The following is a 15282-nucleotide window of genomic DNA, read 5'->3' on the forward strand; positions in this document are numbered from 1 at the left end:
TAACCATGGTGGGCGATCTGCGCATGCGTAACTCATTGTGAACAAGATGGCGGAAAAATCAGGTTTGTACGAAATTCTTTGTCAGTTTTGCTTTATTTTCCCCGGTTTATGACACTTATAAACAATCTATAAGCCATTTTAAGGCGTGTAAGCATCTCCTGGACAATTTGAACGAGGTTAAAGAGTTGACATGACAATGTAAATCCTGTTATGGTTCAATTTTGATTCGTAACTGCTGGCTTCACATGCATGCAAATATAACGTTATAAAATATAATTTTTCATACCGCCTTTCTCGTTCAATATGTCACATAAATTTTTAATTTTTCCTCAATTTGTTTAGCAGTTATTGAAAAAATCTTTTAAAAAGTCGCATTCGCCCAAAGGCAGAAGTAGAAATATGATGTAGATGTATAGATATCAAGGAGCTTTCATCAAGTTATATTAAATAATTTTGAGCATCGCAAAATTTTGGTTCATAATTTTCTGTGCACATTTATTACTCCATTTTATGTGTGAAACGTTACTTACTAATTTGAAGCCATGTTGTTGTTGTTTTCAGCCACCCCCAATCCTTCTGAAGATGGGGAAGACAGAAACACAGAGAACAGTTCTCCTGAACATGAGTTCTCTGTACCAAAGAGGGAAATCTTGAGCCCCATGGACATGGGCAAGTGGCAGAAATCTCAGGCCTACAGGGACTACCTGGGGTTTGTGCTGACACTGAACGAGGCTGTGAAGGGGAAGTCCAGAACATGTGAATGCCATATTTCTGAAGTAAGTTGCTGACAGATCAAATTTACTATGTACGTGATATAATTAGTAATGTTTTGCCCCCAGTGTCCTTTTTCCTTACTTCCAATCATTCTCAAGAACTGATTTGAGCCTCAGGATCTGAGCGCTAGAGAAGAAATCTTGCTCTGGTAGTTTGTTATGGTAAAAGGAATACTAGTAATTGAAGTAACTTTTGCATGATAAAAACAAGGAGCTTATAGGGATAAGCTCCGTTATAAAAGTAAATGTAAACATAATGCCTAGATTTATCATAGGTTTGCTTGCTTCCCCATCTGTATTTTCGTTTTACCAAAGGTTTGCTTGTGTCTGTACTGTAGCCAACAGAGAAACTACTGGGCATTCTGGACACCCTGGACAGATGGGTGGATGAGACTCCTCCTGTAGAACAGCCCCAGAGATTTGGGAACAAGGCCTACCGTACATGGTTTCAGAGACTAGAAGAGGTATATTTCTTTCTTTATTTCTCTACTTTACTTTTCCATTGAGATAAAACACAGTGGAGGGGGAGACAAAACAGGGGATTGCCCCCTCTAGTCATTGTTTCCCTCGCAACATATAAGATACTTAAATAATGTTGACAGAAAATACAATGTATAATTTAGTAACTAAAAAAAGACAAAAAACTCAACATTTAAGGTTAATATCCTTGGTATGATAGTAATTTCAAGTACATGTAATTGATTGCATAACAATGAAGCATAACTAATAACTAATCTGTGATTGCAGAATGTGGAGTCCTTAGTCCAGCCCCTGCTGCCTGAGAAGTACCACACTGCAGGGCCTGAGGTGGCTGTGTACCTACGGGAGGGAGTGGGCAACAAGACTAGGATAGACTATGGCACAGGTTAGTACAGCTTTACACAACTTGGTTTATGTACAGGATAAATATGAAAGGTCGTAAGTTTTCTTACTCTTAGCCCATGGTCAATTTTTAGGATTATTCAAATGCTGAATTGTCATTTTGTAAATGCTTTGTACATTGTATCTTAAACAATAAGATCTTTGTTAAGTTTATCATTTTGCTAATTTTTTTGAGACCATGAAGACTTTGGCCATGTACTGATGAATTGTTCCAGTTACTTGTACTTATGTCTGTATTGATGATCAATTATACAAACCCTTGTTCAGACATAAGTACCTGCATCAATTTGATGCTGTGTTTGTTTTGTTCCATATGTACAGGACATGAGGCAGCCTTTACAGCCTTCCTCTGCTGCCTTTTCAAGTTACGGATCTTCACAGAAAAGGACATGCTGGCTCTCATCTTCAGAGTATTTCACAGGTACTTTCAACTTCATAACAAGAGTCAAACAACATGCACAGCAGATAAAAATCACACCACCTGAAAGACATTATAGGTTACTGGTATAACCTCTTTTGAAATACAAAACAAGCAAAAAGATAGAATTAGTATGAGATAATGGGACACGGTCAGTTGGTAGATAGAAATATGTTAACCTATTGCTTTCTGAGTGTATAGATAGATATATTGACTGATTGTTTGTATTGTTTTCTGCCTGCAGATATCTGGAGGTGATGAGAAAGCTGCAGACAGTGTACAGGATGGAGCCGGCCGGGAGTCAGGGAGTCTGGGGACTAGATGACTTCCAGTTCCTGCCCTTCCTCTGGGGGAGTTCACAGTTTTTAAGTATGGATTTGGAAGACTCTTATTTATTTATCTATTTCATCACAAGAAGCCTTGGCTGCCCTTAGAACTTGTAAAAGTTGTTTTTCAGGGGGGCCCAGCATGTACAGGACATTTTACATTATTAGGTGATGAGGCAAAATGGGTGACATTCAGCAGAAACAAATAAAGTCCCATGAGGCCAAGTGTCTTAAATTTCCTGCAAGGATCCTTGCATAGTACATACATACATACATACATACATATCCAGGTTTTGATTATTATAGTATTGCAGTATATTTCAACCAACGATTGTATAGGTGGCAAAGTTAAAGATGTTATGGATTGATTTTGGAATTTCATTTGTTTGACAGCTAGACAGAAAGCCCAAACTGTTATTTAAGTCAACCATCTGTGATAAGTCCCTCTATATGTTATGCATCCTAGTTTATTTATTGTCAATCGTTACCAACTTGATGTACTGATACTTTATGTACATTGATTTTCTACACAGATCATCCTACAATAGAGCCCAGACACTTCCCCCAGCTAGAGATTGTACAGCATCATCACACAGAGTACATGTTCCTGGACTGTATCAGGTTCATCAACACAGTATGTTATACCTCCATCTTTTCATTGCTTTCACATTCTACAAGTCTTGAGAAAGATCTTTTTCATCTTTTCATCTATTGACTTAAAGATGATCTTTTTTTAGATGAAGACAGGTCCGTTTGCAGAACATTCGCACACCCTGTGGGGCATCAGCGGTGTGCCTTATTGGGGCAAGGTCAACTCAGGACTCATCAAGATGTACAAAGCAGAGGTGGGTGCACTTCAGACAAGATATGATAGTTGGCACTGTTGTATCGAAACATCAGCCTGGATGATTTAGACTGCTAATGTTGAACAAGAATATACTGTAAATAGATCGGTTCATAAATAGTACATACAGTTCTTTTCACACAACCAAAGGTTGGTAGCAGGTCTACTAAATAGTTTCCTTTTGGTTATACAACAAAGAGCTGAGTTATCCAAATACATACTAAAGCATTTCCAACTGTATTGGAAACCATGTAAAGTTATGTCATTGAAAAATGTGGCTCACTCTTGCTGTTGTTGTCCTTACAGGTTCTGAACAAGTTCCCAGTTATCCAGCATTTCTTGTTCGGCTCTCTCCTGTCCATTCAACCTGCATGACACCTAGATGTAGATGTAGAACTCTTTTTCCTCTATGTGGTGCAGTATAGTCCATGCCACTTTCCAATAAGTGGGTTGTCACCATTCACTTGCAAATAAAGTCTTAAAAGAGTGTTTTCATGCAACATTGTTGTTGTGTCTACCACCATGTTGGTGTCCTAATTTGCATTTCAGTGCTCAAACATTTTCAGACATTAAAAGATCTACTGACCCTCTTAGTAATCACTACTAAGAATACTAAAAAAACTTGCCAGTAAAACACATAATGCTGTGTAGACTTAAGCTTGATATGCAAAAAGGACACCAACATAGAGTTCAGCACATGTCTGTTTCACTGATATGGAAAGTGAGAGAAAAGGCTCTATACAAACTGTGGACCCAGCAATCCCTCTGTCAAGTGTCAAGTATGCTTTAAGTTAAGTTGTTTTATTGTGAAAATGTTGATCTAAACATTTATAATGTGTTATAGCATGTCGACAGTAGAACCATGTTATATTGTTTCAAATGTATCATCTCACTTCATTGAGTTGTTTCCTGGAGTCCAACCTCAAATTTGACAATATTGTTCATTTGTGGACATTTGGTACCTAACTGGACCTGTTTAATTGTGAATTACATGTACTAGTATACATTCTACAGTTCAAAGGTCCTTTGACTGTTTAGAAAAGTCAATAAAATCAACACAAACCACCATGTCTTCTGCCTCTTTACGTTATGTACTTTATTTTTTCTATCAACATTTTATAGCAATAAAAGTACAGCCATCCACTCCTGAAAATCCAAAATTGGAATGCACAACTAGTGGCTTCTTTCACTTCTCGTACCATTTTGAGACTAATGAGAGTACAAATTATCATACCTGAACGTTGAAAGTGTATTTGCTACTATTTCTGCATCAAGATAGCAAGTTACAAGATAGGAAGTTACAATGTACATTAAAACATGTTTTACACAGTCAACCTGCTGATTACCAGTACTACAATCTTGACAAACAGTCTATTCCAAATACATTATGCAACTTCCATATCAACACTGTTTTCATACACAAACTGCGTACACTCTGACATATTTACTACAAAAGAAAACAGACATTTGTGCGATGTGTAATGCATGGAATTCAACCAAGTGTTCCAAGACACTAAAAAATATGTTTTAAATTCTGAATATTTCGAAAACATTAGATACATTTCTGCTAGAATCTTCTTGTCATCTGTTTCTTGAACTTCTCAAAGTGGAAGTCATCTGTCGCTCTTTCACCCGGCCTCTTCTTGGTTTGAGATGTTTCTGAGAAAATAAGACAAGACAATCACATGTTACTGGTAGGGGAGAAGATGTCAGATTAGAGCCATGCACATAGTACCATGTTTTATGGCTATTTTTTTTATTCATTCCATATCCCCTTCCCAACTTAAGGATTCTTATCTTATTACTCCACATACCTTCCATGACAGGTGGCTCGGTGTCCCCTACTTTAAGTGGGCGTGGTTTGGGTGCTTCTTGCTTCACAACCTTCTTGGTCTCTGTGTCCTCACGGTAAACTGCATAAGAATGGTTACAAGTTGCATCAGATGAGATGAATGCTGTTGTTGGCCCAGGATCATAATCTTGGAGACTTATTATTTCATCAATTACATCTGAGAAAGCTGACAGTCTTGGGTGAGAGACAAATTACCTAGTGAACAATAGTGATAAAACACAGCTTCTAAAGTTAACTTAAGGCATAACTAAACACAGCCCTACTCACATCTTTTGTGCTGTATACACTACACGAGATAGCCCTTAACTCACATTTGTTGTGCTGTACAGACTACACAAGGCATAGCCCAACTCACATCTGTTGTGCTGTACAGACTAAACAAGACAGCCATACATCTGTTGTGCTGTACAGACTACACAAGACAGCCCTGCTCACATCTGTTGTGCTGTACAGACTACACAAGACAGCCCTACTCACATCTGTTGTGCTGTACATAGTTGACAGCCATGTTGACAGGTACGAAGGACGTGCCCTTGTCCTTCTTCTTCCTCATCTGTTCCTGAAGTCTCTGCTTGGCGTCTTCAGTGGCTTCAATGTTTCTGATCTTCTCCCTGGGAGCAACAGCATCATACATTTAGTTTCTGCAGTATTAACTCTTTTACTTTATTTAGTTCAAGCTCCCACTCAAACCAAACAAGAGAGCTTCCTCCACAGTACTATATTCTCCATGGTCCTTCATAGGTCATTGGTATCTTGCAGGTTTGTATCACTATGTAGATTGTCTACGTAGGTGAGTCTGTGTCTTTCCCTACCTCTTTTCCTTTAATAGTGGACTGCCAGAGTACACTTTTGGAGTGTTTAATACAGTTAACAGCCATTCTGTGCTGTTGGAATTTCTTGGCAACAGATGGTAGGACTTGGTACAACTGTTGGTTTGTAAGCTTTTGCTACCATGAGATATGGAGAAACATGCATATCATGCAAGTGTATCAACTCCTAACATTAATAAATATAGACATTACAAGTAAGTAAACATTCGTCTTGTCAGTTAGTTGCATTGCTGCACTCATCCAAAATATACTACATCATATGATGAGGGTGTACTTACTCTATCCCAAGATCCACCTCAGGTATGCCACTCAGCATCTGATTGGACAACATCTCCTCAGACCTGGTGGATGTGGCAGCCTTCATAACAGAGAACAACTCAGTAAGTATGACAAGCCCTGATCTCTCAAGTTCCCAGCAGATTTTGGGGGCACAAGATCACAAATCAACAGGATTTTGGAAGAACTACAATGAAACAAGAGACTTGGACTGGATCCAACAAAATAAAAAGTTCTAAGCCATGTAATATACAATGGATACAAAGCTACAGGATTGAGATCGAATGGACAGCAACCAATACTGGTCATAGATGGGATATTCCAAACCTCACCTTTAATCTGTCTGGTAATTCATAAAGCAAATCTTCTGCTCCTTTCATCCTACAAGGAAGCAGCACCAAAATTTATCAGTATTTGAAATAACATTGTAGCAGCAAGAATGTCAAAACTATTTTCTACTACTAGATACAGTATGATCATCATTGCCAAATCCTACTATACTAATGTCATTATTATAAAGCAAATAATTCTTGGAGTGGACACAAGGTATATTTGACAAAACCTAAAAAAATTTTCTGTTTTCTTGCCATTTTTGTTGTATATTGTATATACATTTGTACCATGAGTAATGAATACTTTCACTTACTTTGCTTGGCTTGCCTCCTTTTCCTTTTCTTGGCCTTTTCGTTTCTTCATCTCCACTTCAATGTACTTCATCCTGTATGCACAAGTTTTTATATAGAAATTCGAATACTTCATTACCTTCGCCAAGAAGGTTATGTTTTCAGAGGCGTTCGTGTATGTGTGTGTGTGTGTGTGTGTGTGTGTCTGTCAACACGATAACTTGAGAAGGCTTAAATGGACTGACTTGATATTTGGTAGGTGGGTAGGTCTTGATGAAACCTCAAAATGATTAGATTTTGGGCCACCTGGCGGCTTGTCATGGTACTGCAGCAGAACTTCCGGTTTTGATATCTCATGATCCAGACATGCTAGGGTGACGAAATTTAGATGGTAGATAGCTCTTGTGCTGGGGATGAAGTGACATGAGTATGAGCCCCCTAGTTGCTTGCTCTAGAACTGCAGGGGGGTTTAAAGGACAAATGTTTAAAAGAGGATAACTCAAGAACCGATTGATGGATCATCGTGATTTTTGGTATGTAGGTAGCTTAAGTGATGCTTGACATAATGATATTACAATTATGCAAATATTGATGTAATTTGCATAATTAATGAGGAAATTCTATAAATCAGCTGCATTCCATGATAGGAAGTTCAAGCTTGTAACATATGTTATTAAGAACGAGAGAAACACAGGCAAATATCGATTATGCAAATGAAGACTTAATTTGCATAATTAATGAGAAAATGTTATAATTGCATAGTGGTAACTGCCTGGAATTTCATACTTGGGGTGTTTGAAAGTTAAGTGAAGGTGAACATAATTAAACATAACTTATTCAAATAAGGACCACATTTGCATAATTTATGAGAAAATGGCATTCTTTGTTAAGATAAGACTGTCTTTTGGTGGAGAATATGATCAACAGACTGATATAATTCATGCAATTGAGGATCCTATTTGCATAATCAGGGTGATTAGTATATTTCTTATTCATAAAGGCTAACATCATTTGGCGAAGGTATGAGATCGTGGAACTCTAGTTAAATATTTTTTTCTACAGGAATTCATCTTGACGAAAGAGTGGCATTTTAAAATATGGCAGAGAAAATGATTTTACACCAATTTAGCTCTCTGAAGTGACAGGAAAAACAGACAAAATGTGCTATACATACAGGTTCACTGTACCAGGAAAATTCCCTTGTTCTTTTCAAAAACCAGTGGACCACTGTCTGACACCTAGGCCTAAAGACTACATACCATTCCAATACTACCGGTACATTTTTGTACTGGGTTGTAGAATACTTGTCATCTTAGTTAGAATTCAAACCCCCAACCACTAGTTTCAGAGGCAGATGGTCCTAGGCCCTGCACACTGTTTCTAAATTATATTAAATTGGCAAGCTCCTTAGTCTTTGGGATCTTACATCTCCGCATGCTCATCTCTGGTGTTGGTCTCAGCGGAGAAGGATGTTCCCAAATCTGACAGGTCCTTGTCATCCTCTTCTCCTGTCCTGTGTTTTACAAAGGAAACATACATGTAAGAGCAGACATTGTAGGAAATATGGATCTCACTGGAAACTGTTTTATTTTACATTTCACAGATGATGACAATAGACATAGCAAAAAAGTTCCTCATAGCAGTATCTCGAATTGTATCTGAACTAACCAGCATATTTGGTACAAAATGTGTTTGGTATTTCAACTTTCAAGAACATGAATGTGAACAAAAACATACCTGTCTCTGTTCCTGTCTTTGATAGCTTTCATGTCCACAAAACCTCCAGTCCTCAACTTGAAGGGGTCATTCTAGAAGGGTGGAGTGGGATGCAAATTGTAAGGCAAGACCAGAAACTGCTGCACGCTGTTATTTTGTAGATTCCTTCTCAATACAAGTCAGAGCTTATATTTTACAATCAGGTTGACATGTTATCTATCCATATAGTATACAAAATGCACTTGAAAACAGCATACAAAAGTTTTAAACATCGACACACAGTTGCAACATAGACGAAAATGTTCTCATGTTATTACTTTTTGATCGTTTGTACAATGAAATTTATTTTGTGCAAGATCATGGAGGCCTCATTCTAAATTATTGTAGAAGTTTCATAATTATATCTAAATCTAAGTATAATATCTTATTTCAATACAACTTTAAAACTCACAACAAGAGCAGCATTTCCAGAGAGCTTCTTTCCAAGTGCCAAGGCTGCAGCACTGTGTGGAAAATCAACATATTACGTCATGGCAGAAATCAGAAATTAGCCCTTTCTTAAATTCTTTGTTCCATGGTCTAAACGTCGACGTTCACAAGTAAATACCAAGAGCTTGTACCTGACTCCCTTGGGTCGCTGACGGAACTTCTGGGCTTCCTTTGCCTCCTCCAGAATCGAACTGTAATAGAAATCTTATAGTAGTTAGTAAACCTCTAGTACTAGTGGTAGAAAAAGGTGGGGAGGGGGGCATATGTATTACGTGCCGTTTTTACGACGTTTTCCAGCATTTCCAACAAATCTTATACATGTAAGTTAATCTGTCTTATACATAGCACGATAGAAATGGCACCAATCACGTACAGACCTCACTTCCTGCACAGATTCCTCCTCCTCGTCACTAGATTCCCGACGACGGCGGAAATTTTTACGCTTTTGCGACGCCATCTTGAGGTTATTTGAGGTCACGGACCATGAGCCTCTAATCTCCAAGCAGATGTGAGATGCGCCTGCTTTTGGGAACAATAACAACAAGGAACACAATAAAAATCCTTATCATGGCGACGATTAAATGAATATTGATGTAATCTTTTTTCTGTTGATTTTTCTAAAATTAAAGAGGTTGAAGAAACCAAACTTAGTTGGTCTTGTAGCTGAAGAGATATCCTTTCGTCCTATATACAGTTATTCTCCTTCCGAATTATTCATGGCCACGGCAGAGACGGTCGCTAGACTTGAGAGTTTGCAGCTTCAAATAGAAATGCCAAATAAACTGGGGTGTGCCCTCTTAATAGTTGCACTTTCCTATTCTAGCACATTTTCAAAGCCCAACGGTTCACTCATGTATTAAAAATTCACCTAGCTATATCTGGTGACACGTAGTTCACATGTGCAAAGTACCACGGATGCGCCGTAGTCCTCAAAACGACATGGTACCATCCTCTCAGTTTTTAAAGACACAGCAATGAACTTTATTGTGTGACCTTTTTTTGTTCACTGGCTTCCATGTGGCGTCACCTATTGCTATGTCAAGACACAGCCTACTATTTCTCACCTTCAATTGATTAACTCATTACGTACAAGAATTACGGAATTTACGGCTAGGGCATAATCCAGAACTACATCTATAATGTAATCGTTGTTTACCCAAATGCACACGACATTTACACCATTGATAATGACATTACACTGCCCGGGGGCCTGCATGCCATTTTTAGTAAGGCGTAATCAGGCCATTTTAGTCTTCCTAATCCGTAGGCTCTCGCCCCAAAATGTAGCCTCTACCAGGCTTCGGGAGGCGGCTGGAAAGAGTAGAAATCGGCCAAATAGAGAGATAACATGTCAGGGTAGTTGGTCCGATAGAGAGAACTATTTGAAACTAGTTATCCTGCGACAATACGTTAGATTTTTTTAAATATTCCAACATTTCATGACTAGACATGGTGACTCTTTTAATGCCGCCATTAACGCAGAGGACGAATACATGTACAGGACAAGGCAATACTCATTTTCACTTGAGTTAGCCTTGGGTTGGAATTAGAGCTAAGTCCCAAAGGGATAATGTCACGGAATCCCTTTGCACGGGAGTATATAAAACTGCCGCAAACTATATGGGTTGTCCTTCAATGGTTAACCGGTTAGAAATGTTAGGTTCATCGATCATGCAGACTGGGTGATTGCGTGGCGGGTCTGCACGGAAGTATCTCCAACATTGACGTCAATTTTGCCTCAGAGATGGGGAATGTTCACTGTACAGACATTCTAAACATCTGACAACGTCTGAGGAACCTGCAGCTGCCGTCTGTTGATTTGAACAAGGATTACCCCACTAGTAGGCAAATTTGTTCGCATGCGAGAAGTCTATTACCACGCTAAGTATATCATAAGGTACGTAATTTAACATTTTTTCATACTCATAACAGAGTGCTGCTATGGCTGCTGACTCTGTTTGAAAACAGATTCACAGCTTTGGCGCGTGACTACAGGCTTTCTTTCACATACAAGGTGTTACTAGTACCAACCTTTTTGTTCAGAAAGTAGTTAATTTGAGTGGACATGAAATTTACACTATACTACCTTCATTTCTCACGGCTGTGCCACTTAAAAACACACAAATTGATTAGCTTAGGCCAGGTTCCGTCGATTTGGCCCACGTATGATCCAACTCTGAGTGAAAGAAAGAGTCCAGGGGCTGGGTTGAGCAACCTTATTTACATGATCTGTCGCAAAATCCGGTTATCGCATACTGTAAAATCGAGGACAAAGGAAAGGTTTATGAAATATATTCCTTTATTCTGATAATCATCATCATTTTTTGTCAAATTATGAGCATGTTGGGCCTGCGTGACACCACAAGTAGTAGTGTCAGCTCGTTCCCATGGAAGGATGCCTAGGCAGGACCATATACGGAATAACCACCACTGAAGACGTGCTTCTCGTTCCCAACCAGCGCGGGGAAGAAGGTACAGATGGTGAAGGCGTCTCCCTCCGGCACGGCGTAGTGCGGGTCGTGCTGGTCCATCAGGAAGGCGGTCCCCTCGGGATGGAACGCCGCTTCCTCCTTCCCCTCCTCCCAGACGTACTTGCCGTTTCCTACAGAAACAAGACGTTTTGAGCTAGAGTTGCTATTTTTTTGGCGACGTCTCAGGGAGGAGCCTAATGGTACAGTATTGTTTGCAATTTGCAAGAATTCTAGGAATTGTACAGGAATTTTGTCCACAGGCATGGAATACCCACAGGGAACTTCCAGTGCCATACATTTGTGATGAATATTTACCTCTGAAGTAGTAGGTTGCTTCTTTATGATGTTTGTACCACATGGGGACCCCCTTTGGAGTATCAGCGCAGGTCCTGATTGACGTGTTGGTCACCGTGATGGGAAAATCGTCATCCCTGAGCAAGAATCTTCGGCTGTGGCCGCTGCCGAAGTCAACATCCCGATCGGTTCCGATGATCTCCGAGAGGGACCGAACAACTACTCGGTCAGACGAAGGGTTGTCGTCTTGACAGTACACACAGTAAAGCCTCATATGGTCTTCCGGGGTCACTGTAATCTTCAACACAAGGGATTAAAGACATTTCGTGGTATTTACTTGATTTTTAGGATTCTTTTGACTACCTGAGACATCATTAGAACTTGTTTCAAGACTGTTGTTGATAGTTCTAGTTTTAATTTTAGTTATCTATCATTTGCTATTTTGCTATGTTTATCTGTATCTGTATCTGTATAGCCGGTATAACCGCCTTTCGGCGTAACACACCAGCTTCGCAGGCACGCGGCGCGGCGGCAGCTGGCTATATTACACCGATCGACTTGTTACACCTAACCCTTGAACTTCTAGCTCTAGACATTGTTTAAAGCTATCTATTGACAGTGCCCCTACTGTACTTGGTGACAGTGAGTCAGTGAGTTATCACTAGTATATTTCAGTGAGGCTACAATGACTTGCAATTGAATTTCAATTATGACATCCAGCAGGTGTGCACCGATTTTTCAGCAAAAATTTGCTACTTTACCGAGATGGCATCCAGCCTGAGTGCCACCCTAGTCTCTACCAGCCTCCCATGCTAACTCTGTTTGCCCAGTTTCTACAATGTTTCCAGCTAGTGTGTGTGTGTGTGTGTGTGTGTGTGTGTGTGTGATGTTGTGTGTGTGTGTGTGTGTGTGTGTGTGTGTGTGTGTGTGTGTGTGTGTGTATGTGTGTGTGTGTGTGTGTATGTCTGTGTGTGTGTACATCTGTGTGTGTGTGTGTGTGTGTGTATGTGTGTGTGTGTCTCTGTGTGTGTACATCTGTGTGTGTGTGTGTGTGTGTGTGTGTGTGTGTGTGTGTGTGTGTGTGTGTGTGTGTGTGTGTGTGTGTGTGTGTGTGTGTGTGTGTGTGTGAGTGTGTGTCTTGTGCATGTGAGATCACCTTGCACTGAACAGCCGACGAGAACGAGAGGAAAACATCCTGAGCGACATCAAACTCCCTCCCGTCCCCCAGACTGCAGCGCCCCCTGCCGGAGATGCAGTAGTACATGTGGTTCTCGGTCCAGCCTTCACCCCCTGAGCACAGCTCGCTCTGGTCCCGAGTCAGCAGGATCTCGTACGCCGTGATGCCCATCTCGTCTGACGGGGACACCAACTCTTTCCCCCGAAGGATTGGTATGTGTGATACGGGGGCTAACGGGACGTCTACGATATTGCGGACGATCATGACGACACTTGTGCAGGAATGTACTGTTGTGGAAATGACAAGAAGATACCCTAAGGCAAGCATGCTTTGTAAAAAAAGGGGTGTGTATCCGTGAAGCGCTTTTCTCTTCTTTCCTTACCATCATCATTACGTTGGACATATTGAGGTTTCAGAATGAGAAAAGGTAAATCATAAATTTACTACTGTCGTTTGACATTTCAGCCCATAGAGCCGCTGTGAACTAGAAACTAGACTAAGAAATCTTACCCACCTGTTCTATGGTTCAACCTTTGTTTTGTCTTGGTGAACAGATTAGAGACCAGTTTCAACCGGCTATTCAAGGGGGCATGACCTGTACAGCACTACATCCCAGGAAGCCAAAACAAAAAGTCATCGGAAATAGTAGAAGGTAATTAACCAAGCTTGAACATTCTATTAATTTTTTTATCGTCCCGCTGGCTCTCATTTTCTGGTACGTATTGCAGAACTTTGTCTTTAAACTCTCTCTAACTAGGAACTAGACTAAGAAATCTTACCCACCTGTTCTATGGTTCAATCTTTGTTTTTTCTAGGTGATCAGATTAGAGACCAGTTTTAACCGGCTATTCAAGGGGGCATGACCTGTACAGCACTACATCCCAGGAAGCCAAAACAAAAAGTCATATTGGAAATAGTAGAAGGTAACCAAGCTTGAAAATTTTATTCATTTTTTTTTATCCCACTCAGCAACAAAAAAATTGAATAACAACTACATATACATCACCACCTGTTCATTTTACCCAGATAGTAAATAGAGTGGTAAGGTATGTTTTGATCTATCTCTTGCTTGGCCCAGTTTAAACGGAACAAAGTCCACCTCTATGATGCTTCATCAATAATGGTCCAAACAAAAGCCACCGTGGCGCCTGCCAAACTTGACTGAAGCCAAACCTAACAAGAAGCCATAGGTGACAATCCTCCGTGAAGTTTTATATATTTCAACAAAAACAATCCCAAGCGTCAACGCCAGACCTACTGTGCAGACATTATAATCAGGCAACGGTTAATACAATGAGGGCGCGTCACAAGCATAAAACATACAAAGAGCTAAATCCATTACTGCTCCCAGGGCGTGTAAAGATACTGTGCTTCAAGTTCGAAGTTCATTTTAATTACACACACACAATCATTGCATTCACATAAAGATCGGACTATCATGGTCGTGTCTAGTAACAAAGACAGCCCCACCGTCTTAGGGACTGTACGATATTTAGCGGGGGGGGGGTCTGGTGCGTAGGGGGGGGAGGGCCGATGGAAAAAATATTTGGCATATGGGGGAGGGCCATGGAAAAAAATCGGGGCTGGGGGGAGGGCCATGGAAAATTTGTTTTACGTATCCGTCGTACGATCCTACGTTCCTAGCTCTGAAAATGTGCAATGCTTCTCGGAAAAGTGTCCCTCAAAATGCAGGAAATAATGTTCAGAGGGTCAACTTTTACACATTTTTCCCGAACTCTCGCGCCTTCGGCGCTCGACAGAATCTTACGGCTAACAAAATTGAGATGACGGACGGGAAAAATCAGGCTGGCTAGAACACTGATTATCGAAAAATAACAAAAAAATGAATACTAAAGCATGTAGGTCTAAGACTAGCACATTAACCAAGAAACACCGGTTCTTTTACAGCAGGCGACGCCCTGACGCTCAAATCTGGCCTGCTTTGTGCTGTTATACTAAAACGTGATTTGTTTTAAGTTTTTTTTACCATTTTTACTTACCGCAAATTCCCGACTAATGTACGTACTTCTTAAACTTTTCAAAATCCCCAATGTGCCTCGGGCCGTCGCCAAAGTCGGGGTGCGTACTTTATTTGAGATTTTCCCCCGACAAATCCGTGGACGACCCAGGAATATAGCGGAACACCGGCACGGGAAGCTTGGAACGAATTCGTCCCAAGCATGTTTAGATAACAATATGGACGAGTGGAAATAAAGTTAACCTTCAATAAATGAACATATTTCCTCTGACTATCGTCGATATTTACACCAAGTTCCGGTAAAAGAAGTCAAGTCAAGCAGTGCACGGTAAG

The 15282-nt window shown here is 40.2% G+C and overlaps 3 protein-coding genes across 3 annotated transcripts; 1 reads left to right on the forward strand and 2 right to left on the reverse strand.

Moving 5' to 3' along the window:
- The first annotated feature begins 24 nt into the window (after positions 1 to 24).
- LOC109482472 (serine/threonine-protein phosphatase 2A activator-like) lies at positions 25 to 4305 on the forward strand. The gene is made up of 9 exons (XM_019785192.1): positions 25 to 62; positions 562 to 776; positions 1112 to 1237; positions 1521 to 1638; positions 1977 to 2076; positions 2318 to 2442; positions 2933 to 3033; positions 3137 to 3244; positions 3550 to 4305. Exons 1-9 carry the CDS (start codon positions 47 to 49, stop codon positions 3616 to 3618), a joined length of 978 nt encoding a protein of 325 aa, XP_019640751.1. The 5' UTR covers positions 25 to 46; the 3' UTR covers positions 3619 to 4305.
- On the reverse strand, positions 4026 to 9531 carry LOC109482476 (uncharacterized protein C9orf78 homolog). The gene is made up of 11 exons (XM_019785199.1): positions 9407 to 9531; positions 9161 to 9220; positions 8992 to 9043; positions 8562 to 8632; positions 8251 to 8337; positions 6848 to 6919; positions 6534 to 6582; positions 6204 to 6283; positions 5573 to 5706; positions 5058 to 5156; positions 4026 to 4902 (listed from the first exon to the last, which is right to left on the reverse strand). The coding sequence occupies exons 1-11, from the start codon at positions 9484 to 9486 to the stop codon at positions 4811 to 4813; spliced, it is 876 nt and encodes a 291-aa protein (XP_019640758.1). The 5' UTR covers positions 9487 to 9531; the 3' UTR covers positions 4026 to 4810.
- Positions 9532 to 11332: 1801 nt separating this feature from the next.
- On the reverse strand, positions 11333 to 13331 carry LOC109482480. Its single transcript, XM_019785203.1, has 3 exons — positions 12951 to 13331; positions 11816 to 12092; positions 11333 to 11631 (listed from the first exon to the last, which is right to left on the reverse strand). Exons 1-3 carry the CDS (start codon positions 13296 to 13298, stop codon positions 11429 to 11431), a joined length of 828 nt encoding a protein of 275 aa, XP_019640762.1. The 5' UTR covers positions 13299 to 13331; the 3' UTR covers positions 11333 to 11428.
- Between the last annotated feature and the right edge of the window lie 1951 nt (positions 13332 to 15282).

The sequence above is a fragment of the Branchiostoma belcheri genome, unplaced genomic scaffold (genome assembly GCF_001625305.1).
Source record: "Branchiostoma belcheri isolate BF01 breed outbred unplaced genomic scaffold, Haploidv18h27 scaffold6, whole genome shotgun sequence".
Taxonomy (NCBI): Eukaryota; Metazoa; Chordata; class Leptocardii; order Amphioxiformes; family Branchiostomatidae; genus Branchiostoma; species Branchiostoma belcheri.